This window comes from Drosophila biarmipes, unplaced genomic scaffold, assembly GCF_025231255.1.
Source record: "Drosophila biarmipes strain raj3 unplaced genomic scaffold, RU_DBia_V1.1 ptg000017l, whole genome shotgun sequence".
NCBI classification, from domain to species: domain Eukaryota; kingdom Metazoa; phylum Arthropoda; class Insecta; order Diptera; family Drosophilidae; genus Drosophila; species Drosophila biarmipes.
In genome coordinates, this window is record NW_026114535.1 from 1481593 (window position 1) to 1509311 (window position 27719).

The 27719-nt window shown below is 35.2% G+C and overlaps 1 protein-coding gene across 49 annotated transcripts in view; it reads right to left on the reverse strand.

Annotated features, from left to right (window-relative positions):
* LOC108021871 (protein argonaute-3) overlaps window positions 1–27719 on the reverse strand; it is a 448633-nt gene that overhangs the window by 104480 nt on the left and 316434 nt on the right. For 48 of the 49 annotated variants that reach the window (XM_050890176.1, XM_050890192.1, XM_050890190.1 and 45 more), the window contains one exon: window positions 5025–5157. The exons of the other annotated variant lie outside the window; for it this stretch is intronic. In XM_050890176.1, coding sequence (XP_050746133.1) covers window positions 5025–5157 — 133 coding nt within the window. The remainder of the gene's footprint in view (window positions 1–5024; window positions 5158–27719) is intronic. 49 annotated transcript variants of the gene reach the window in all.

Here is a 27719-nt window from a genome sequence, read left to right on the forward strand (position 1 = left end):
TGTCCCTTTGTCGTATTTTTTATGCTGTATATTTGAGGTAATAAATATTATAATGTTTAGCAGCTAAATTATTTACGATGAGCTCTATGCTTCTAAAATAAAAACGAAGGGGTCATCCAAAATAAAATTTTTTTTGACAATATGATTACAGGCAGGATGGGCTATGCAGCCACAACAACAGCAGTGGCTGCAACGTGTATCGCGATAACTTGCAATACTTTTGTTTGACTGTCGTTTCACCTTCCCGTTGTTTTGTGCGTTTCTATGTGTTTTTCGTACTATTGATTTTCGGAAGCACGCAATTTATAAGAGAAGTGATTCATAGGAGAGGGCGGGATAACAGTGGGAAGACCCAAGCGACGAGTACTAGCCGGCTGTATATAGCGTGCGCTGCTACTAGTCAATAATAATATCAGCCCAAATATCACCACTTATTTTTGGATCACGATAATGCATATCATTCCACATTCGTTCTGAATTATTTCTGCAAGATACAAGTCGCAATTTTCATCCGAATCAAAACAACAAAATAACTTTGTATTTTTAATGGTAAAGCTTCTATTTAAACCTAAAAATAACTTAACAAAAAGTGGGTTAATCACTGTTTTTTTAGGTTCAACTAAAAAGAATTTTATCTCGAGCACAATACATTTTTTTGGCCGCTTGTATACCTCCCCGACTATTTCTTTCTCACAAGTGGGGTCATATTCTTAGATAGTTTGAGTACACATTTATGCAAAAAAAAAACATTTTGTAAGCCTCTAAAACCTTAAAGAGTAAACAGCAGTGCCACACACGATCAAAAGCTTACTTTACATAATAGTCCGCAGTAATACTTTTTTTTATCTTAAGGCTTACGGATATGCATTTGATGCATTTGCTGTTCAGCGATGTGCATGCTCCTAAAACCAAACTGATGAATTGCGTCCTGGAACTACTTTTCTGTCAATACTCATGCCCAAAGCTTTTCCTGTTCGGTCGCTTAATTTGGTCTTTAACTTCTACATCAATAACAGGGGAAAAGTCATCAAAAGATTCTGTACACCAGAGCGTTCAGTATTACGGATAGTACCCTTCGGTCGAAGGTGAGGAAGTTCTGGAGAGGCTGTCGCTTAAGCCCGCGAGTGAAATTCCACATCTTGAACACTCGAACAGCTTCCGGATCGATAGCATTAAGGTTAAGGAGAATCATTAAGAGATTTTCTTCATAAAAATCAGCCCTGTTAAAGATAGCAGGGATAAAGTGCTTGTATTCAGCGTGCCGTATTGGAACAGCAGGGGATAAGTAAATAGAAAAAATCTTCCAATGTAATTGCTTAACGTAATCTAAAATAGCAGCGCCCCATCCAAGACTGACAGAGGATTGATTGGCCGTCAATATATACTATCCGGGGTTGTGAGCGACTTAATTAGCGGTAACATAGTGCTCTATGTAATAAAATAAACTGGTTCAAAACTGGTCTGTAACTCATGGTGGTTTTCTAAATTGTGGACAAAATTACCAGCTGCGTTTAAGACGGTCTTAATACTTTTGGTTTTTAGATGAATGAATGAACATGAAAGATAGGTCTGTTTTCAAAATGAACTTACATTTTTATTGGTATGAGTTATTATTATTATTTATTCACCAATAATTTGTAGCGTTACTGTTTAGAATGACTTACGGAATGGTAGTATAACGAACTAAGAAAGCGAGTCTTGCTATATTGATCACTAAGCAGATTAAACATATCAGTTATCAACAAGCATATTTAAAAAGAAGGGAAGATAACTTCGGCAAGCCGAGGTTTGTATACCCTTGCAGTTATAAGAAATAATCAACTCTAGTAACACCATGTGAAATTTTTAAGGATTGTTTCCGACTTTAGTGATATTAAAAAAAAAATATTTAATTTCTTTTTTCAGACCATTTTTTTGACATTTATATGTTAAGTAGTCCGATTTTTATTAAATTGAATTCAAAATATCTTTAAAAATTTAAAAAGTTACATTCCCAATATTATAAGATAATATGTCAACAAGCCACAAAGCTAAAATTTGTTTGATATTATTTTCCCACCAATTTTACGATCGTATCTATGACAGCTATATGATATAGTCGTCCTATTTTATTAAAATTTAATTCGAAATTCAGAACTAATTAAAAAATATTATTCTCAAGCTTATAAGGTTATATGCTGAAAAAATCCAAAGATATAATTTTTATTTCATGTTTTCTGACTAATTTTCTGATCGTTCCTATAGCAGCTATATGATATAGTCGTCCGACTTTTATAAAATTTAGTTCAAAATTCAAAACCAAATAAAGAATGTAATTTTCAAGCGTAGGAGGTTATAAGGTAAACAAGAATGGAAGTTTACTTCGGCAAGCCGAAGTTTGTATGTGTATGTGTAAAAAACACGAAAGATATAATTTTTTTTTTTATTTTTTCCCCGATAGTTGGGAGCTATAAGATATAGTTGTCCGATCCGGCTGGTTCCGACTTATATACTACCTGCAATAGAATGAAGACTTTTGGGAAAGTTTCAGCCCGATAGCTTTAAAACTGAGAGAATAGTTTGCGTAGAAACGGAAGGACAGACGGACGGACAGACGGACGGACAGACGGACGGACAGACGGACATGGCTAGATCGACTCGTCTAGTAACGCTGATCAAGAATATATATACTTAATTGAGTCGGAAACGTCTCCTTCACTGCTTTGTAAACTTTTGACTGAAATCATTACCCGCAAGGGTATAAAAATATAATCAAATGACCAAACAGAATAATTAGTGCCCAAAAAATATAAATATCATTTTTTAAATAATTTTCTTAGAGTTATACTGTTTACATCAGAAGTACATTCATGACTATTGTGAACCCAATATTATGACAAAGATATTAGAAATGTACTTTGACATTTTGTAACATTTTTCGAAGGCTTTCCAATGCACCTCAAAATGATGTTAGAAGAACTTATAGCCAAAAAACAGTCTTCCCAACGAAACCCCTTTCATGGTGATGAGTATTTACATATGGTTGCTATTAATTAACTTCTCTTACGATCCTTACCCCCCACTCCTCTACTGCTATTAATCTGTGTGTCAAGTCCCAATATTTTGGCTCTTTTAGTTTCCGAGATCTCACCGTTCATACGGCCAGAAGAAAATGGCAAGATCGGCTAGTGATCATGACCAAGTATATATATATATACACTTTACTTCCTTCTACCTGTAACATACTCACCTACGAATCTAGTATATCCATTTCTCTACGAGTAACAGGTATAAGCCGGTATAAGATGCCCAATCTTTTACTACACAGAAGGAAAATGATGCAACTTTACATAGAAAAACGGCTTGCATTTTTAAAAGAGAAGCAAGCGAAGAAGTTTACTTCATTGATTTAAAGAAACAAATCCTTACTTCAAGTCATTTATCTTTGTCCCATATAATTTTCTTTATCGTGAAGTTTTTTTTATTATAGTAAACAAGAACTTAGCTCTATGCAGTTCTAATAATCATAATAATTTTTAAAGTTTTAAAAAGGGTAAGCCGTTTCGAAAGGTACAAAAATGTCGTATTTGTACATTAGTATGATAAAACGAAACACTCATGAACATTAAACACAAGCAGCCAGCGACTCGGGCAGAGTCAAATAAGAGCCCCGCTTTTTCTCTGGGAGAACGCAAAAAAAGGAATTTTTCCCTTTCTCCTCTTTTGCCATCTCTCGGCTAAAAAAGGCTTGTGAGGGAAAAGAGGCCCAGAAATTAAAAAAGCTAGACTTTTGTGCCACTTGCATTTAATAAGGAAAATTTTTCCTAAGTGTTAATACAAAAATTTTTTAAAAATTTTAAAAATTTGGTTGGTTTGCAAATTATCACTTTTATTTATTCATAAATGAATTTTCAAAAATAAGTCCATAAATACCGTGCTTTTAAGTGCAATAAAACATGCGCATAGACAAATTTCTCCAAACTTTTGTTGTTGCTTGGAAGGATCGCGTTTTTTTTTATCTTTATGCCCTTGCAGAGGGTATAATGATGAAGAAGACGTTTTCGACCCCGTAAAGTATATATATTCCTGATCAGCGTTACTAGACGAGTCGATCTAGCCATGTCCGTCTGTCCGTCCGCGTGTCCGTCTGTCCGTCCGCGTGTCCGTCTGTCCGTCTGTCCGTCCGTTTCTACGCAAACTAGTCTCTCAGTTTTAAAGCTATCGGGCTGAAACTTTCTCAAAAGTCTTCTTTCTATTGCAGGTAGTATATAAGTCGGAACCAGCCGGATTGGACTACTATATCTAATAGGTCCCATAGGAACTATAGGGTAAAAATTAAAAATATATATACCTTCCGTGTTTTTAACATATAACCTTCTAAGCTTGGAAATAACATTTTTTATTTAGGTCTGAATTTCGAATTAAATTTTATCAAAATCTGACGTCTATATCATATAGCTGCCATATGAACAATCGGAAAATTTGTGGTAAAATAATATAAAAAAAATCATATCTTCGGTGTTTTCTTACATATAACCTTCTAAGCTTGGAAATAACATTCTTTATTTAGATCTGAATTACGAATTAAATTTTATAAGAATCGCATGTTTATATCATAGTAACGATCGGAAAACTAGTGGTAAAATAATATGAAAAAATTATATCTTCGGTGTTTTTTAACATATTACTTTCTAAGCTTAAAAATAACATTTTTTAATTGGTATAGAATTTGGAATTAAATTTCATCAAAATCGGAAGACTATATCATATTGCTGTCATATGAACGATCGGAAAATTGAGCGGTTATTGAAATTTATTAGCGAAGAGATATCAACCTAAATCATTCGATTTTGTTTAACATAAAGACTTAAGTTGTTACATACATAAAATGTGGAAGCTTTCATTAAACCCTATAAACATTGATTTGGAAGATAACAGTCAGTTATATTTTCGATTAGACTTCTCTATCCATCTGCTTTCCTTATATAAAGTGGCATATAACATACAGAACATACATTTATAAGCCTAATAAATCATTAACTTACCAAAAAAATTCGAGTATTTATCCGCTTTTGGACTACAATAAATGAAATTTTGATTCGATCTCCACAAACCATTTCAAACTGGGGAATTTCGTACTTAAAGCACGTATTCAGCTGACCATCTCCAATTCCATCTCTAAAATAACACAAAGAATTTAAAAAAAAAACCGGTATTAGTTTTTAAAATGTTTATTATATATTAATATTTTTTTATACAAAATAATACAAGAAAGCAACTTTAGCGAACCGAATTTTATTGTGCCTTGCAGCTATTCCATAACATAGCACACAATATGACATCGTGCGGACACTTATATATTTTTCGGGAAAAGTGTTGAAAAAGTGTCAGATAATAACCCCCTTATTTTGGATAGCTTTTTCAAAATGCCTAACAGCGCATATTGCCGACAAACGCGACTTAAAGGCCTTGGAATATCAACGCTGTTAGTCAAGGTAGCGAGAGTATAGTCGATTATTATCAGGCAGTGTACCAACAGCTATCACTAAATCAAAATCGAATTGGCCTCTCAGGAAACTTTACAGCCTCTAAAAGCCATGTACAGAGAAAAAAAATTGAAAACTAATTTTTAACTCAATTGCTTAATTCTTAATTGTGCCCTTTTTATACCCTTGCAGAGGGTATAATAATTTCAGTCAGAAGTTTGCAAAGCAGTGAGGAGACGTTTCCGACCTCTAAAGTGTATATATCTTTCTTTCCCAAAAGTCTTTTTTCTATTGCAGGTAGTATATAAGTCGGAACCAGCCGGATCGGACAACTATATCTTATACACTCCTGCCCATATTTATACGACACCTCGACAATTTTAGTTTCGACCCTCGTAGGAGTATGGGAAAGCAAAAGAAAGCCAAAATGAGTATGCAGAACGAAAGCCGTATTAATTTTGCTTTAATTCTGATTTTCTTATCTCTAGTTGCATCTTGCGTTTTCAAGTAGCGGTAACAAAAGCTCAAAAACTCAATTTTTGCTATGCTTGCAATTGTAACAAAATTATACGACACTTTTGAATTTTGTTTGATTTAAGTAATGTTTTAATGTTTAAACTGTTATTTAATAATTAATAGGCCACCATGAGCCTTTCCTACATCAAAAAGCCTTTTAGGCATTGAATTTATCCAATTTTTTAATAAATTTATATCTAAAAGAGCCCATTGAGCCAAAATTTCTTCCTTAAGGCTTTCAACGTTCTCAAACTGGGTGTTATTGGCGTACACTTGCCTGGCTAAGAGTCCCCATATGTTTTCAATGGCGTTTAGATCCGGAAAGCACGCTGGCCATTCCAAAACATTTACATTGTGAAGCCAAGCGTCTCTCTGCTCCTGTGAATTGATGCGTTATCCTGCATGAAAACAAGGTTTCTGTCCATATTTGTTTCCAAATATGGCAGAAGACGCTCTTCCAATACTCTCTTATAATCTCCACTATTCATCCTGCAGCTTGTAAAGCAGAGATCAAGTGTTCCCGACGCATTAAAGGCTCCCCAAACCATTACGGATCGAGCTAAAATTGCATACCGAGGACCAGTTTCTCTGAAGGTTGTTTTCAGCAAATTGAAGTCGCTCATTTTTGTGGCGCGGCTTTAAGGTCGGGGCCTTTTTCAATATTCCTCTAACAATTACTTCGGATGTTTTCAGCGCCCGCCAAACAGTCATCCTGGACACAGGCTTAGTGCAACCTGCGGCAATGGTGGAGCACGAAGCAAAAGAATTGCTCGCTTCCAAAATTATGCGACGTTTATCGCGGTCATCCAGTTTTGGTTTTCTCCCAGAACTGCGCTTCACACCGTATTCTTCCGGATTTCTTAGAAAATTGGTTATAACACAACGTGTTCGGCCAATTTTTCTAGAAATTTCGCTCACATTAAAGCCTGCATCGTTGTAGGATTTAATTCTACCATTCTCGCCCTCAGACAATAAACGTCCAGCCGGCATTTTATTCAAAATAAATTTAATTGATCTCAGAAATACTATACAAAGTAATTTTAAACCACACTTGTCGCTCTAATCAAACAAAACTGAAAAGTGTCGTATAATTTTGTTACAATTGCAGGCATAGCAAAAATTGAGTTTTTGAGCCTTCGTTACCGCTACTTGAAAACGCAAGATGCAACCAGAGATAAGAAGATCAGAATTAAAGCAGAACTAATACAGCTTTCGTTCTGCATACTCATTTTGGCTTTCTTTTGCTTTCCCATACTCCTACGAGGGTCGAAACTAAAATTGTCGAGGTGTATAAATATGGGCAGGAGTGTAGTTCCCACAGGAACTATCGGAGAAAAAATTTAAAAAAATTATATCTTTCGTGTTTTTTAACATATACCTTTCTAAGCTTGGTTCTAGTTCTTAGTTCTGAATTTTGAATTAAATTTAATTAAAATCGGACGACTATATCATATAGCTCCCATAGGAACAATCGGAAAATTAGTGGTAAAATAATTTTGAAAAATTATATCTTCGGTGTTTCTTAACTTATAACCTTCTACGCTTGGAAAGAACATTTTTATTTGGTTTTGAATTTCGAATTAAATTTTATCAAAATCGGACAACTATATCATATAGCTGCCATAGGAACGATCGGAAAATTAGTAGAAAAACATAAAATAAAAATTATATCCATTTGTGTTTTTTAACATATAACCTTATAAGCTTGAAAATAACATTTTTTAATTTGTTCTGAATTTCGAATTAAATTTTATTAAAATCGGACGACTATATCATATAGCTGTCATAGGAGCGATCGGATAATTTGTGGGAAATACTGTGAAACCAATTATAGCTTTGGGGCTTTTTGACATAATATCTTATAATATTGGGGATATACATTTTTATATTTTTAAGAATTTCGAATTCAATTTAATAAAATCATTGATTATTTTTTATAACTGCAAGGGTATACAAACTTCGGCTTGCCGAAGTTAACTTTCTTTCTTGTTTTCATTTGTGTCCCGTCTCTATTTGTTTTATGTATGAATCTTGCTCGCGAACTCTCATTTTTTGCCCAAATTGATAAAAGGGCCCCGCGAGTATCAAGCACGTGCTTGGTTTCGTGGGCCACTTGTTTGTACTGTTCGAAGTACATCAACGGCCTTTTATACACTAACACTTCCAAAGAATTTTACACGAACAACGTACACTTGCTTAGGACACGCATAACATCTATGCAGTCTACTTGAAAATCAAAACATTAGGAATAGTCAGACACCGAAATCATATCTAGGGAAGGCACCTTTGATACCACCCAAGCCACAACAATCTTACAAGATGGTAGCCTTTAAACAAAACTTTCATCCACAACTATCACAACCCTAATCAAATGGAGTTGGTACCCCTAACAAATTTAGGTCTTGAAAACAACCCTATACAAACCAGGCCAGTGCTGTAGAAATCTACGAAACCTACCTACTCCAAAAACCTGCCTAAAGACTCCTACCGAATGTCGATCAGTCAGTTCGCTCGCGTTATATAAATTACTTAAACAGACCGGCAAATAATGATTATTCAGGGAAAAGACCTCCCAGGGAAAAGGCCTCTTAACATGCCAAACATTAAAAAAATGTCAAGGCAATTCCATATAAAGTCGGAGACAAAAAAACCGCAAGATCCAGAAGTTACACCCAGCCCAGAACAAGAGGATTATCAGTTGGTAAAGGAAAATAATGTAAACGAGCTTCAGGAAGGGTTTGGATGGCAAAGTGATACTGAGCAGTAGGAATACAAATGTAAATGTATAAATCGTTCCTCGTTACCTTATTTTAAGGTAACCACGGGGAGCGGAAAAATCCTAAAATTTCTAATATATACGGGCTCAAATCAAAATTATATTCAAAGCCAATTGGTACCAAAACCAAAACAAAATGAGGAAAATGTTTCTGTTAGCTCAGTTTGAGGTACCACCAAAAGACGCAATATTTAAGCTTCGTAATATTTCAGAAAAACCGATGCAATTTTTTTTCCTAGAAACACTAAAAACCATACACGGTATACTGGTCAATGAGACAATGAAAAGCCTAGAAGCAATTATAGATGTAAAACATTATACATTAATTTCTGGAAATAAACTAAAAATTAAAATCCACCGAGATGCTCAAGGATGGCATAATAAGACCTCCAAGAGCACCATCCTGGGTAGTTACGTATAAGTCCGATCATTCCGAAGCATAAAAGTAAAGATTAGTAATCGATTATACGAAACTGAAGGACTTATGGCTGGTCAGATGACAAATTATTTAACAACTAACAAAAGTGGGCAGTCGGTTTTCATAAATAATGTGTTCTCATCTTTTCTTCGGCTGAAACGTGGTGTGCCTCAAGGATCCGTCCTAAGTCCATTAACGTGCTCAGTGTATTTAAATGATTTACCTATATGTAAAACTGTGAAGTACACATGTATTCTGATGATGTTCAAAAATATGTAAGCTTTGCTCTTCGTCTAGTTTATACATTCTACAAAAATACAAATATTTAAAAATAATAATAAATAAACTAATAATATATTTAAATTGTGATTATTAAGATTGGTAATTATTTGTCCTCATACAATCTGAGTCGAACCATTGTGACAAGCGCTTCAATTTATAAGTATGCTACATGTGTGTAGGGATGAAAACAATCAAATAAATAAGTATATATTGTAGTAATGAGATAATTAAGCTTTTAAAAGTGGCAGTGGCAATCAAATAAATAAGTATATATTGTAGTAATTAGATAATTAAGCTTTTAAAAGTGGCAGTGGAAAACTTTTAAGGTCAATCGATAGGTATTTATGAAACAAACACATTTCAGGTAAAATTTGGTTTCTATCATAAAAACTGTAGGCGTTACAGATTGTTGGCGCTTAAGCCGTTTGTAGGCGTTAGAGTGAGCATGGCACATTTGTTTCAGCGGGGTGCCACGCCCACTCTAAAACGCTTAAAATTGTCTACCGCCCACATACCATCTACTGAAATAGCCAGAAATATAAATATAAAAATATGCCGCGCCCACTCTAACGCCTACAAACGGTTTAAACGCTTACATCTTTATGCCGCCCTACTAAAGCAGCCGGTAGGTGGCGCCCTAAAATATCGCTTTGCTGCTTATATATCTTCATTCCTCTTTTGCTCCCTTAAGCTGGGTAACGGGTATCTTAAAGTCGAAGCACTCGACTATAGCGCTCTTTCTTGTTTGTTTTTTTTAGCATAGGTGGTTCCGATTTTTGCGGATTGTGGGCGTGACACCTTGCTGAAAAAAGCTTGCGCTGTGCAGGAAACCAGGAATCTGCCAAGTCCCACTCCTCTTATAGTTTACGAGATCTCTGCGTTTATACGACAGGCAACATACTAATCGGCTAGTACGCCTGATCAAGAATTTATATACCATCTTCGTAGCTAGGGTAGGGTGCTGATTGCCGTTACCTCTACGTTAATCTCGGAGAGAATATACCTTCTGAATCCCAATGATCTTAATCCCAATGGTGAACAGCGTTGGTGTTAAAGTTCCTTTCTAATCTTTTTCTATTTTTGTAACATGTTCTTATTTTCCATCTGGATTGGACTTAATAATAATGTTTTAAAAATCCTAGGCAGTTTTATACCTTTGTTAACGCTAAGTGAGGTTAAGTGAACAGCATTTCCTTCATCGGTATGGTTAAAGTAAATTGAGGCATCTATTGATTCTAAAATTGCGGATTCATTTAATGAGTTCTTCTTGGTATAATTTTAGTTACATTTTTCACTTAAATAGATATTTTAAGTGACTAATAAACTAAAACGCCAAGATATTGTCTTAAGCCAGATGGACTCCCTGGGTGGGTGCTTAAGTTTTGTGCACGAACCATTGGTAAACCTATTCCTAAACTTTTTCATTAGTCTATTTCATCATCACCACTTCACGAAAAGACTGGGAAATTTAGATGTATTTCAAAATGGTTTGCAATTCCTTAAACAATTGAACTCATTATTTCTTTTGATTTACAATATTAGTGCTGCTCTCTGGTTTCACCGTATCGACATGGTTTTACTAACTTGCTGAATTGACATCTAGAGAATATAAATGGATTTAATTGAAGATTGACGATATATATAACGTTTTAGTTTTTAGTAAGATTGACTCTGTCAACCATTGTTTTCTTTTACATCCGCAAGAGTTTCTGAATAATTTATTCTTTAATTAATCTATCCTTTACTGTAAATATAGCTATGAGTGCTCTTGGGTTTAAAAGGCGTTGGTATGAATAATTTTTAGTAGCCGCCCTTGTTTTTTAGTTTTAAGTCTACAATAATAAGTGGACATTTACCGTATAGAGTCCGTACAAATAAATTATTGCCTTCTTACTCGAGTAGATTACTTATGATTAATTGATTTTCTCGTAAATCGTATAATAATGCTTAGAGTAATTTACACGAATAATCTTACAGTAGGTGATGTTGATTCTGGTAAATAAACCGTCTGCTCTTTAATATTCCTGTTAGACTTACGAGTACTACCTATCGTATTGAGTTGCACGATCTTCATTAAATTCTAGTCTGCATGAACTCTTCTTGTTTTAAGCGATGCGCATTTTCGCCCCAAAAGGAAATCATAAATTAATTGCTGTCTAGGTGAAACACTGCACACAATAATAGCACTGTAATTCTGGAAAATACATCAGCTTCGATAAGGCTTAAAATAAGGTTAACCATCTTTGGATTATCGGCATTATACAGATGACGAAGTCGCTTAATACCAGGGAGTATAAGACTATAGATAAAAAAATAAAAAATCAAAATGTGATTAACTTAATATTACTTTAGTCAGAAGCAAGAGAAAATGCTATAGTTAGTGGCAAAAATACCTGTTACTCGGCAGAAAGAAGCGCGGACACGTTCAGTATATAATCAATTCAGTATATAATCAATAGAACACGATTTATAAATTGAGCTGCGTTTATTTGCGTTAATATCTGGAGCTAGATGGTTCTTGTCCGTAGCGATTGTACGTGTACAGCTGTGAAAGCAGACTTACAAGAGCTTCAAAAGGCTCGAGTATAACTCCACTTGTAAGCGATCACACTCCTGTGGGTGTGCATCTTAGGTCAAGGTAACTTCAAACGACGTGTTCTTACCTTTAAGAGGGCCTATCAAAAAAGTTAAAAGGGCCTCCGAGACGAGTATGCGCTTTAATAATATATAGCAAGCCTCCTATTGAGTGGTTAATACTAGGTTGGCTCTAGCTTCTTTATCACAAGTCCTACGTCGGCGAATTTTCTGCTTGCTGCTTGCAAAGCAATATGAACACTACAGCTATCCTTGATTACACGCGCGATCGACTACCATTAAAGAAACTTAAAGTTAAAGAAATTTACTTTTGGAAATCCAGCCACCCGATTTGCGTCTTTGGACTGAACGTTTAGGAAATTGGTAGATCGGAAGATATCGACGGCCCCAAGAGTTCGGTGGCGCTCCTTTAAAAAGGAATCAATCTTTCTGCTTTATTTTGGATGGATTTCTCCCATAATTAGTGCGTGAGCTTTAATAAGTGGAAAAATTTGTTAACGGTTGCTAAACTACGATTGTCTATATATATCGCCGTAAAAAGGTCCCGAAAGATTATCTCCCGAGGCACTCTATGTGTTGATAGGAGGCAGCCGCCAGCCATTAGACGTTGAACTTTGGGAACCTGATGTTGGAGGTTGAGAAATTTCGAAGGAGACCTGTTAAATTTGTTCCACGAGCTGGCAGCAAACTTTTCATTTATTTATTTTATTAAAATCAGCAAATATCTGCCAACATAAACAAAGTACCCGACTCACACTAAGTGGGCGTGGCATAGACAGGTAGGTTAGGATGTTTGATACACTCAAACTTACAGAGCTTTCAGTGAATATTAAAAGGTACAATTCATTATGTTGCGAACATATAACGCCAAAACATATAATCCGAAATTAGCTGTACAAATATTTATGGCAATAGGTCGAGTGACAAGTTGACCTTACGGGTACGGAGAACTGTACGAGTATTTGACCTAGAAGGTAGCTTAAATACTCAAGTCCAGTGATTAGTTTGTGAAGGAACATAACACCGTGGCAGATCCCACGATCCTTGAGGGAAGGCAGGTTCAGTAGAGGGAGTCTTTTCGCTTAAATATCCATAGCTGAGCGGTAATTAGATACTTAAAAATTTGGGAATCGCGCTTAGTTTTGCAAAATTATGGTAGTTTTTAATATGCAATTTACTCCCTTTTTATGAAGTGGAATGATAAAAGATTTCTTCGAAACTTCAGGAAAATAAGAATGTAGACAGGATATCTTTAAAAGTTTAGATAACGGTTTGCACAAAGCATAAGGAAATATTTTTATAATACAAGATCATGACCTGAAAAGGAAGACAACTTAAATTTTCAAAGATTTTAAAAACATTGGTAGGATGAAGTGTCATTAATTAATAGATGACTACGTGGACTGCAAAAATTTGGCAAATAAGTTAGCAATATCGGAATCTCAAGCAGCGAATGAAGTATTAAAGTGAAAACGAAATGGAAATTGTTATGATTTTCTTTTCGAATAACCAAGAGCACAGAACTATTTAGTTCTTTAAAATTTCCTAAACAGTCTCGACATGGAGTACAACAAATGTTGTCTCGTTCCGATAGAACGTTAAGTAAAATCGTTAATGATTTAAAATCGTAAATTAGGTAAGATCTTAAAAAGGACAAACTGAGAAATCGCACGTTTAAGTTTTCCGGCGGCTTGTATACCTGCTCAACGTATGCTCTCCTGTGACTTAATTTGCTTCTAAAATTTAAAAGACACACTTTTTGAATGGTTGGGTTGACATTTATTCACAAAGAAGCCTCCCCCCTTTATATGAAGGTCAGGCTGCGTTCAGAAGCCCCACATCATCCAACTAGGGCATAAAAAAGAGCGGCATTAAAAAGAGCAGGGCAGCAGCTCTCGAAGCTGGACGACTGCAGGCATAAACTAGGAAAACTCGTCTTTTACTGGGCGTTCGCTAATGGGACTGCTAGCGTAAATCAGATTATTTCCCGCAGCGTCAAGGCGTCGTCTGGTGGGACCAGCCGGAATAATAAGTAAAACTATACTTTTGTTGTAACCTATCTTGGATATATGACTTGGATATATGATTTTAGAAAAGTGTCCAAACATATACATACATGCCAGGAAGAGATGAAGAGATGATTTGGATCAAATTGGTAACCGCACTCAAATCAAAGAAGCAGAGGATTAGCCAAAATACCAGACAGTCGGAATAAAGCAGACAAATCCTTTAGTCATAGAAAATAACACAAAATAACAAAACAATTTTAATTTAATTCGCTGTATACTGCAAAATTTTTACATCTAACGATAAAAACCGTAATCATTTTGATTTTTAAGATAATTTGTCCATTTTTTATTAAGGTGCCTTTTAGTTTGATGGATTTATAACTAAATAACCGCTGAAAACATGAGTTTCAAATTTAATCGACTTAAAAAATATGGCTATTTTGAATAAAATTGATATTTAAAACTTTATCTCGGTATAATAGAGATACGCGAGCAAAGCTAGAGAACTCAGATTTTACTTAACGTCGCGTCTATGGTAGTCGAAGCACTTGACTATAGCGTTTACTATACTTTTGCAGAGGGTATAATGTTCAATTATATCTATTCTTGATCAGCAATACTAAACGAGGCGATCTATCCGCCCCTAGGCATTTAATATTGCAGATTTCCTTATTCTCGTACGCAGTACAAACCGAATGACCCAAACAAATCCACTAAACCCGATGTCACAGTTCTCCTTTTAGCTGAGTAACAGGTATTTGTAAGCCTACATCTTTTTTTTTTACTTTAGTTGATAGTCGAAATACTACTACAGAAAATGTACACAAATTGCGTTAAGAAGAATTTAAATGTTTCCTTTTAACGGTTCAAAAGTTAAGTGCCTACGAAACTAGCTGTTTGCCTGACCGCAGATTTTCTACTAGTTTGTAATAACCCTCAACATACATTGTCAATGGTAATAACTCTCATATTACCGATAAGCAAAATCTAGCAAAATTAAGCTTTTTTGAAATGAAAATTTGCTTATCGTATTTTTATGCTTGCCTGGGTTTGTGTAAAACAACATGCTTTGCTGATCGTAAGACTATACTTTTCAACGAAAAACACATTTTAACGGGTTAAAAAACCATTACACATTCAACATTGTTTCTACTACCTAAAATATATAAATATAATAAATTAAGAAAACACAAACAAAGTTCATATTTCAAGCAGTGTTACTTGCTATGAACTGTTAATAATAATGTGTTGCTTGTTAAGTGTTGGGGGATCTCATTACATAATAATTATATACATACGTTTGCCACGCCCACTCTAACGTCCAGAAACGGCCAAAACCCCTAAATCTGTCTGTCGCTCATATTACCATGTATTGAAATAGCGGGATGGTGGCTCTTTCCAAATCCCCTTCCTCCTTATATACCTGCTTTTCCCTTTTGCTACCTTAAGGTGAGTAATGGGTATCTGATAGTCAAGACACTATAGATTTTAGTATTTAGGCGTCCGAAATTAACTATTAACAGGCATGGCGAAGAAGTGGAATATGAGTGTTTGGAGAAGGTGATGAAGAATGCTGTTTTGATGACGCGAATTTGGAAAAGAGGGAGTTTGGCAAATAGTTGGAGACAGAGCTAGTGGAGATTTCAGGAGCAGAGTGACAGTGCCGAAAACGCACCGGACTTTGGATGAAAAATATAGCCTGCTTTGAACGTGCGTTGACCTATTTCGCAAATGGGGCATGCCAAGAGAACAGAACAACAAAGAATACGCAAGCCGTTGTTACTTGTTGCCCGTCATTCTTTTCATTTTCTGAGATGCACACGCCTTTTTTCGTCATTTTCACTTGCGTTTACACATTTGAAGGAGTGGGCTTTTAGTTTCTTAAGTTAACCAAATCAATGATATCATCGACTACCTCGACTATCACGTTCGCGCCGGAATATGAACTGTGCAGTTGGCTTTGACCAGAAAAATAAGTGCCACGTCTCAGCAGCGGACCAAGACAGGACTCCAAGTGAAAAGACGTTATCAGACGTCAAAACGTTCCTACTGTTGTCACGGCCATATCCTGGCAGAATTAAGACAGAGTTTTGCGACGAGGAACGGAGCCGTGAGCTTTTGGTGGAAAATTTCCCAAGATCACGAAGGATCGAGTCCTACTCGGTCTTATCGATAGGGGCAATCCGAAGGGCAGGATCCCCAGAAATAAGTGGAAGGCCCTCATTTGCCTGCGCATGTTAAAAGAAAAGCCAGGCTCATCGCCTTGCTGCATGGACGCCGGCTGGTACCAGGGCAGTGTCATAGTGGAGGCCTAGTTGGTGGATAGTTAGCGGTCAGCTGACCAATAAAAGCAGGCGGCAAGCAAGCTTGGCGAGGTCTACGAAAAGGCAAACATTGTGGCACTGGACTGGTGGGATGTCTCCAGTAGGCCTCAAACTCAGATTTGGCTCCCATCTGCAATAAGCGCGGCGAAGGACATCATACTGCAGGAATTCATAACCCACACCCTTCCACGAAGGACTGGAAAGTCGTCAAGGTGGAGGATCATAAGGGGGATCTAAACCTGGCAATCATAGTCGTAAACACGGAATCAGTGGCTGCAATCGCGGCTGCTCGAGGAGTGCTGATCCTCGGCTCTAGAGCCATTCACACCAAAATTTACAAGAGCGACTCCATTGCCGCTGAAAGCTCTGCCGGCAACCTAGCCAAGCACGTGCTTTCTGAGGAGTTGGAGGGACGGAGGACTGCTACTCGAACGCTTTGTCGCTGAGATGGCTCCAACTTATAAGGACACGTTGGCGGAGGCTTATACCCTGAACAATTAGATACCATGACGTCATTTAGACTTGAGGTCCGCTGAAGTGTATTCCAAGCGGAAGCTCACGACATAAAGGAATAACTTCTTTGTTTAAGAAACATAAGCCTCCAAGAAGGACACCTAAATATATATAGTGACAGCTAAACGGCTATTAAATCAATCTATTCGGCAAACACCAAATCTCGAACAATAGCAGACTGTCGCAGATTTCTCCACGAGATGGCTAGTTAGTTTACTATTAGCCTAATATGGGTTCCGGGTCAACGGGACATCGTAGGCAACTGCATAGCGGAAAAGGAGAATGTCGACATGCTCTTGACAACTTGCAATCTATACTCGTATATCAGAAACTATTTTAACAAATAGGCGTTTCTCTCACCAAACATGGCGTGTGATAAAACGTAAAAAAACTGCGAAACTACTCAAACTCAGCCGCACAGAGTGTGGTATGCTAGTTCGAGTTCTTACAGGCCACTAGCTCGTTCGCCGGCAGGATAAAAGCCCAAAAAAATGACTTGTATAAAAGTTGCAAGGATAAAGAAGAAGATAAAACGGTAGAACACTTTCTCTGATTTTCCCCAGCACTATGCAGACTTACCCTTCACCAACGATCTTACCGAAATATCGGAGAATAGGCTTAAAAATATAAACGCATTTATAAAATCTTCTGGTTGAAAAAAAACATAAAAGATAGGGGACCCAAAAGATTATACGGTATCACAATGGATCCACAGAGGTGTGAGACCATATTCTTGCAGCCGTTCTAACCTAACTTTACAGCGCTGAAAATCTTTCTGTTTATTTCTAGAGTTATTAGTTCTTATAATAAGTAATACCCTTTCGGATAAGTAATAAGTAATACGGTGTAAATGTTTGTGGAGATCTTGAAAACCATAAAAACGTTCTGATTTCTCATGCAATGTATTACCCAAAGTGGGTGCTAGACGGAATTAGGCGTTATAAGCGTGTAAGTGGGTCTTCGGCGAAAAAAAACTTGCGCTGCGCAGGAAACCCAGACACTGCATGCTTAATCACAACTTTATGATTCTTTTTATTGAGGGCAATAAATTAGATAATTCGTTTGTAAAATTTAAAATCTGTATTTATTCATTTTCAACTTCTTTAAAGTATTTCCCTCCAATAAAAAAAAAACGTTTACCAACATTTCTTCTAATCGTCAAAAAAAACCAAATACGGTCATCAGGGCCTTTTTTGATTGTGCATTTCTCTCCTCAATCGACTTGAAAAGAGTTTACTGACTTTCTTGAGATTTAGCCATTAGGAGATTTTAGGAGATTTTTTGCCGAAATGGTCACAAAGAACGATTGTAGTGTGAGACGGTTCATTATCGTAATGCAAATGAAGAATTGTAGTCGTTTATTTAAGTCGAATTGCTTGGCGCTCAAATAATATTTTTTGCTAACAGTCAGTTGCTAAAACCACAAAAAATATTGCCCTATATCTGAGTGAAGGGAGCGCAGGGAGAAAAAAAAAGCATTTGAGTCAAATCATTTATGTAAATTCTTAATAAAAGGGTGCTAGGTGACTTCATTGGTAAATAAAAATAAACTTATTCCTTCTCACGGCGATATACCTAGGCAAAAACAAATGGCGAAGCTCATTCCATAGTTTCGAGATCCCCACTCACCAATAATGACTTTCGCTCAGCCTAGAAAAATGTAACTGAGCGTTTTGAAAACAAGCGATAGCACAGAAGTCTTTTCAAGGTTGTTTGTCTTCCTTACAATTTTCCGGCGTTAATATTAAGAATTGACAAAACTACCAAAGCTCACGCTATCAATATGGAAGCAATCCATCCAAAATAAAGCAGTAATTCCTACGTGGCTACGCAAATCGAGTGGCGATTTCCAATGATAAATTCATTTAACACAAGGATAGTTCTGATACCCAAAGGCTGCGATCTGTGTTCGAAGAAGAACCACACCGGGCGTATATATTCACGCTTCCTACATTCGATCCTCCACGGCCGGTATCCGCCTCAATTTCACGCACAATTTCTTCCTATTCAGCGCAAGTTTTCCTACGAAAAGTCCCTCCTGAGAGTACTCCATACGAATACTAGGTTACATATCCCACCTTGGATGGCGGACGTTCCCGAGGTACGCCGAGTCTGTCAAAATATCTGTTCTCTAAGGAAGTGCCACCACCTTCGGCGCCTTATCGCTCCAATTGGGGAAAAAAATGTAAAGCTTTTAACAAAAAAAAAAATGCAGTTCGGCTGCAAACACTGATTAGACCTTAACCGATCTTATGGCACAGATCCAGATCTGTCTTATCCATATGATATGGCTAAATCCAACTTTATTGTGTGTCCTGTTATAAGTGAAATCGCACTTATTTTAGATTTGCGTTAAAGAATTTGTGTAGCCCATCGCGCAAACTCTTTGGAAGCGTCAGTTTTCCTTTACAGATGGGAAAAGTCGTTCGTTATCCCGCTTCATAAAAAGGGGAGTAAATTGAATGCGTGTAATTACAGAGGTATTTCAAAGCTTTCAGCTACACCGAAGCTCTTTGAGAACATTATTACGGCCCATGTGTCTTCTTATGTACTTATGTACGTTGATGGCATTAAGTTGTATCTGCAATATAATGATCCTGCACAAAGTTTAGATTTAGAATCTGATCTCAATGCATTTCAAACAAGGTGCATGGGTAATTAATTAAAATTAAATGGTTCTAAGTGAAAACTAATAACTTTTTTTCGTGTCAGCCCTCACTATTAAACTTATACTTTGAGAGGTTGTGAGTTAGATAGGATAACGCATGCTGATGACCTTGGAGTCCATAAGGATCCTAAATTTAAATTTTCTGATCACATTCGGAATTCGATTTATCGTCGCTTGTTAACAGCTGTGTTTACTTTTGTGCCCCGAGTTTTTGTCTTTCTCAGTGATTTTGTGCGAGTGTTCTGTGTGTGTTTATTTACAAATATTAGCCTAACAATTGCGCTAGTAATTTTAAATAGATCTCCCAGTAAACGGGTACGTATTAATAGTTATTTTAGCATTTCTATTAGATTTGTTTAATCTCATAGCTTTGTTTATGTAACTCACGCTCCTAAACTTGCTAAAACCCTTTTACTCCCTTTTAATCTCCGTCGCTCTATTTTATAACTAAATAAATTTCTGGTATACATTTTCGGTGCTATTTTCTGCAACTCTCTCTCTTGCTTGATTTACTTTGTATTTATTCGTGCTGAAAGTTGTTGTGCGACACCACAAGCCACGCTCAGTCGATAGAATATTTTTTTGGGGTTTGGGGTTTTGAAATTTTTGATCCCAGTGCCAAATTTACTTTGAGGTATTTTTGATATTTTATTTAATTTTATTTTTCATTTGTTTGTCTTATAATGGCCCTTGTCTGTTCCAAAAAAAACTGCACACACCCAAATCCGAACTTGGTAGCAGCAGTTCCTGTCGACACAGGGGTAAGCGAACCAACTGTGCACAGGGAGTGCTCGAGTGAAGTCCATGTTTCCGGATCAAAAGCTTCTGTACTGGCTAGATGTTTTGGAATTTATACGTGAAAAATTCCCATCCGAAGATATTGCAGTTGAACAATTTCGATTTTCATATTTGCTCCGCCTGATGTTTTTAATGATATACTTTCTGAAAACTTTTGGCTTAATGATGATTTGGTAATTAAAAAATTTGTTCCAAATAAACCGAGAACAAATAACAGGCCCTAGGCTTTATGCTGACTCCTCTGCATTTACTGAAGATATTTTAGCTTTTACGGAAACTTGGCTGAAACCAGAGATATCCGACTCTGAAGTTCTGTCTAAAAACTTTAATATTTGTCGGACCAATCGCCACTCACGTAAGAGGGCAGTGTGCTGATTGCCGTTACCCCTAGCCTAACAACTGAAAGAATTCTCATTCATATCCCGAATGAAATTGAATTCCTAAGTGTGATTGATTTTGTGGATGGCCTTTTAGAAGTATCGTTTAGGGAAGTAAGCTTTATAACAAATTTCTTAAGTAGACAATTAGATCTTGTGTTTGTTTCAGACCCATCTGAAATCACAGTATGTAGAATTGACGCTCTTGTTGTACCTGAACACCGATATCATCCAACTATGGAATTGACAATTTGCCTCCCCTGCTCTGATACCCTCTCTTCTTTAGTTTCTCCAACTAAAATGAGATGTTTTCGTAAATGTAACTATAATAAACTTAACGATATGATTTCGCATTATAATTGGACAGACTTGTACAGTTGTACAGACATTGAAATTGCTACCCTATGTATCTAAGTCAATGTAAATTTGAATTTTCAAAGGATCCGAAACAGTTTTACAATTTTTTTAATGCCAAGCGTAAGGCATCGGCATTGCCTTCATCGGTACGTCTAAACTCAATGGAGGCATCGACGGATTCTGAAATTGCTGATTTATGTGCTGAGTTTTTCCAAACTACTTAAGAGATTTAGCAACAACAACGCCAACATGTTCTCCCGGTCCAGATGGACTTCCTGGATGTGTGCTTAAGTTTTGTGCGTCAACCATTTGTAAACCGATTCTTAAACTTTTTAATTTGTCATCATTATCATTTCGTCATCAGTTTTTCCTTCTATCTGGAAGGACTTTTTTATTATTCCACTCCATAAGAAAGGTGCGAAGGCAGATGCTTAAAATTATAGAGGTATTTCTAAATTGTCGGCAATTCCTAAAGCATTTGAACGTATTATCACTTCTCATTTGCAACATATATGTTCCTCGCTTATATCACTGTGTCAGCATGGTTTTGTTAAGCGAAGATCGACATACATCAACCTTCTTGAATTGTCATCTATTGTAATAAATGGGTTTAAAAAAAAAATGCAGACTGACATTGTGTATACAGATCTTAGTAAGGTCTTTGACTCCGTTAACCACTCACTTCTTTTATTTAAATTAGATCAGCTTGGGTTTCCTGGCAATCTATTATCTTGGATTTCATGTTACTTGAATGGTAGGACTCAAAGGGTTATATTCAAGAATGCTGTTTCAAAATTGATCTACGTGACATCTGGAGTGCCTTAGGGTAGTCATTTGGGCCCTTTGCTGTTTACTTTGTTTATTAACGATCTTCCCTCAATCATAACACATTCTCGTGTAATAATGTATGCTGATGATGTTAAGCTTTGCTTATCATATATTGATATAGCGTCGGGATTTAACTTACAGTCGGATATTGATTGTTTTCATGGATGGTGTGAGTACAACTTTTTAAATTTGAACTGCCTAAAATGCAACGTTATGACTTTTTATAGGGGTACTCCTACGTTTATCAGTTACTTTCTTAAAAATACGCCACTTGACCGTATTTATTCAGTTAACGATTTAGGTGTTCTTCTTGACCCTAAACTTAAATTTCCATTATTTCCACTATTAACAAAGCCATGAGTGTTCTTAGTTTTAAAAAGCGTTGGTCAAAAGAATTTGATGACCCTTATACGACCAAATTATTATTTACCTCCCTTTTCCATCCTATTTTGGAATATTGTTCTTCGGTTTGGAGTCCACAATATCGGTACAAAAAAAATTTATTTTATTTGGCCTGCGTACTTTGAACTAGGATCAAAACGTAAGGCTACCTTCCTACCAGAGTAGATTACAGTTGCTTAATTTACCTACCCTTGTAAATCGTAGAACAATGCTTGATACTATTTTTATGCAAAATCTTATAAGAGGGGACATTGATTCTGCAGATCTTTTAAACAGTCTAACATTCAATGTTCGTGTTAAACTAACACGAAATTATTATCCTCTAAATTTGCCACGATGTACATCAAATTTTTGTCTGCACGAGCCCTTTCGCGTTCTATGTAATAACTATTATAAATTTTATCATTTAATTTGCATTTCAACATCTATCCCGGTATTAAAAACTAATATTTTAACTCATTTGCTTAGTTGTGCCTTTTATTTTAATTTGTGTCCCGTCTCTATTTGTTTTATGTATGTATCTTTCTCGCGAACTCGCATTTTCTGCCCAAATTGATAAAAGGGCCCGGCGCGTAACAAGCACGTGCTTGGTGTCGTGCGTGCGTGCTAGCATTTATCAAAAGGTGGTTAAAGGAATTTGATGATCCTTTTGTCACGAAAACTTTGTTTATTTCATTATTCCGACTAATTCTTGACTATTGCGCTCCTGTTTGTGGTGCATATAAACCGGATTGAGTCTGTGCAAAAAAAACTTACTTTCTAAAAACCTATTACAACCATCCTACTCTAGTAGACTACTTCTTATTAACTTACCATCATAAGCTAAACGTAGAACTATGCTTGGTATTACGTTTATTATAAATCTTATTTATGGTAATGTGGAGAGTCCCGTATCACTGGGTCGTCTCAGGTTCACTAGAAACTATATTCCGCTAGTATTAAATTCCAATTGTTTATTTAATTTTAATAGACAATATGACTTAATATCTACTACCGACTCACTGCCTATCCTAAAATCAATAATACTATCCTATTTAGCAACTAATAAGTTTTACTTTATGTATCTTGTTTATGCGTATGTTGAACCGTATTTTTTATATTGTCTTTTATTATATTGTCTTTTTATTTGTCCGCGCTTTCGTTTAGTCGCCCTAAACCTTGAATGGACTCCGCGCGTAACAAGCATTGCTTAGTGTCGTAAGGGACACATGTTTGTACAGACTATAAACGTCCAAAAAATAAAAAAAAACGAAAATCCTGTAGAGATAAAAATTTTCATTGCTTTGACAGCTTTGCTTTACTTGACTTAAAATTTTGACAAAATATTCTTCAGAAGCATTCAATTACAAAAACAAATTCAAAACATATTTAACAAGAAAGAAAAGTTAATTCGGCAAGCCGAAGTTTTTATACCCTTGCAGTTATAAAAAATAATCAATAATTTTTTTAAATTGAATTAGAAATTGTTAAAACAATAAAAATGTATATTCCCAATATTATAAGATAATATGTCAAAAAGCCCCCAAGCTATATTTGGTTTCACAGTATTTCCCACAAATTATCCGATCACTCCTATGACAGCTATATGATATAGTCGTCCGATTTTAATAAAATTTAATTCGAAATTCAGAACAAATTAAAAAATGTTATTTTCAAGCTTATAAGGTTATATGTTAAAAAACACAAATGGATATAATTTTTATTTTATGTTTTTCTACTAATTTTCCGATCGTTCCTATGGCAGCTATATGATATAGTCGTCCGATTTTGATAAAATTTAATTCGAAATTCAAAACCAAATAAAAAATGTTCTTTCCAAGCGTAGAAGGTTATAAGTTAAGAAACACCGAAGATATAATTTTTCAACATTATTTTACCACTAATTTTCCGATTGTTCCTATGGGAGCTATAGGATATAGTTTTCCGATCCGGCTGGTTCCGACTTATGTACTACCTGCAATAGAAAGAAGACTTTCAGCCCGATAGCTTTAAAGCTAAGAGTTTGCGTAGAAGTGGACGGACAGACGGACGGACATGGCTAGATCGGCTCGTCTTGTGACGCTGATCAAGAATATATATACTTTAGGGGGTCGGAAACGTCTCCTTCACTGCGTTGCAAACTTCTGACTGAAATCATTATACCCTCTGTATAAAAATTATGTGTTTCACATAATATTTCCCACTCCTGGAATAAATTTTCTGAGTTTCAAATTTAATTTCATCGAAATCGGAGCATTATATCATAGTCATCAGAACGTTCGAAAAATTGGTAGATTCGTCAGAAAGTATGTAACAGATAAAACGAAGCGTTCCCGAACCGAAGTATACGTATAGCAACTGTGACACTACAAATCCACAGGCAGTGCTGGAATCCAATCCAGCCTTCCATTTTTAAACTTTGGTTTCGACGCGGTCTTCTGCACGGACACAGCCAACGGTGCTTACTGAAATTCCATCGATAAGACTGGAATTTTTTCTGGTATTTTTTAAACGAAAGGTGTTAGCCGCATACTTACCTTCCTCACTCCTATAAGTGTTCGCGTTTTCCGTCGTTGTGCGTACTAGGCTCTTTAGGAAAAACTGTTCTCTTACACAAATAGTATACATTAATGTTGTATATGCACATTTGTTGATTTCGTAAGTTACAAATAAAAAAATCAGTCTGATATTGGCGATTTTTTGTCCTAAAAATATTTTTTATCAGACAATAAAACTAACGGTAATTTCATTTTTGGTCTCTTTAATTCGTGCGCGCTACGGGTAATTTTTACTCTTAAATCGCGTCTAATTGTCGTTTAATAAAATGAATATTAAAAATAAAGATATAAACCTAAAACTGAGTAATTGTTATGTCATTTTGTGTTGTGTTATTGTTTTAATGTTAGTATTTCTTCAGTGAACATTTTAAGTGGTATTTTTGTACATAGATAGATTTTAGATAAAGAAAAAGTTGCCAATTTCGTCTCACCCTTTGATGAAACTTATTTGTTAGTACTAGATAATGTTTTTTTATTCTACGTTTTAAAGTTTGAGCTCCAACTTTTTGCCACTTTCTGCCTTGTACGCTCTTTTGTGTTTTGTTGTTTTCGTCATATTCGATTGTGCTTTGAAATCTCAGTTGGTCAGAAATCGTAGCTTTTCCGATGTTTTAAAAGGCAAACATCGACGTTAAACCAAAAAATGTTCAATTGTGAATTTAAAATAGATTTTTTAAATAAAATAAATTCTGAGATTTTACTTAAGCTAAAAGTATGCAATTGAATTTAAGTGTTAAAAAGTCATTTTCTAGTATATTGCTTCCTTAACGTATGGTCTTATTCTTGTTTTTATTATTTCACTTATCGGGTCCATAATAGCAGTACAACAATTTTTTACTGAATATCTTCCATCTGGAAGTATTTTTGCTATACTAGATCAACCAGTGTGTGATATGGTGAACGTGCCCTAATTGGTATTTTAAGAACAAATGCTAACCGATAGCATTGTCGTTTCACAAGGTTTCAATTGTGTCACGCTTTGTTTTCTATAATCCAAATCAATAAAGATAGCTTATAATTCCGAAAAATAATTTTCGTAAGTTTTTGCTTTAACAGTATTCTCCAGAAATAAAAATATACATATGCAATGTGTGTATGCCTTATCTACTATAAGATACAATTTTCACAAAAACGTACATTAAGTTCTAGTTCTAAGTTCACATTTTTACGTTCCCTGCGTTTTGTCTTTAACATGATATACATATGTATACTCAATAAACATAACTTAGTAGTCTAATTTAAGACACTTAAATGAGTATTATTTAATTTAATTTTTATCACGGGATTCTGGATGATGGTCAATAATGAATACAATTTTTATTTTCCACGTCCAGACGGATGGAAAAAATATTTTCAAATCGATCCGTTCATCAAAAAAATTATTAGCAATTAATTTGTAACTAAGAAAAAATGTATAATAATAACAAGTGTAGTGCTAACTATCAAGATGCAACCTTTACAAAAGTCTGAAATCTATTATTAAGTGACAACGAGTAGAATCGGTCAACTATATCGTATAGGAGGAATCAAAAAAAAACCTTGATGTTTTCTAACATATTAAATGATTAAAATGCCGTTGAATTTTTTTTAATGAAATCACTCGTTTAGTCCGAATCCTGATAGCCAGCGGATTATTTTTTTTTTTTACAACCCTTTATATTTATCGTGCTCTAACTTCTAGTGTTTATTTTGTTTTACTCAAAATTAATTAACTAATGTACATAAACATTACCTAAATATATGGAATTTCAAATTGTATGCTTTAACCGTTAGTTGAAAAATGTTTTTCATACACTTAGACAAACGGTTTTAACACGGGATGGCCACCTTAAGTGCAAATAGAACTTGGCGGTCAGCCATGGTCTCTTGTAATTGAATTTTTTTTTAGTTGCCAGTTTTGCTAAACTAATTACATATTAATGAGTTCCTATAAAATTTTTAAATTAATAAATTTGTAATAAGGTACAAATTAAAAAATAAATAAAAATCTGAAAAATATGACGCGTTTTTTGCAACGAGCCACAAATAAAATTTGGCATGAATTAAAAAAAGTGGAGGGAATTTTTATCGTTTTTTTTTTGTTTTTATTAATTTTATGTTAAATTTTACTTTCTTCAGAAAGTTACATTTTCCCGATGAATCTAGTATTCCTTTATCGGTTTGAATGTTCAAATCTTGTAAACCTACCATATCTTGGACGATGATGTACTATGGTCAGTACAATCAAATGGTCTTTACGACACCAAGCAATGCTTTTTAATTAACTTTAGTAACACCATGTGAAATTTTTATAGATTGTTGCTGACTTCAGATATATTAAAAATAAATGACTTTATTCTTTTTTTAGACTATTTTTTTTTTATTTTCAGAAGAGTAGTCCAATTTTTATTAAATTGAATTCAAAATTCTTAAAACTTCAAAAAATGTTATTTCCAAGCTTAGAAGGTTATATGTGAAAAAACACAAAAGATATAATTTTTCATATTTTCCGACTAATTTTGCGATTCTTTCTATGGCAGCTATATGATACAGACGTCAGATTTTGAACAAATTTAATTCGAAATTCAAAACCAATTAAAAAATGTTATTTCCAAGCGTAGGAGGTTATATGTTAAAAAACACCAAATATATAATTTTTTTTATATTTGACGACTAATTTTGAGAACGTTTCTATGGCAGCTATATGATATGGTTGTCCGATTTTGATACAATTTAATTCGAAATTTAAAACCAATTAAAAAATGTTATTTCCAAGCGTTGGAGGTTATATGCTGAAAAGCACCGAAGATATACTTTTTTGTATATTATTTTACCACTAACTTTCGGTCGTTCCTATGGCAGCTATATAATTTAA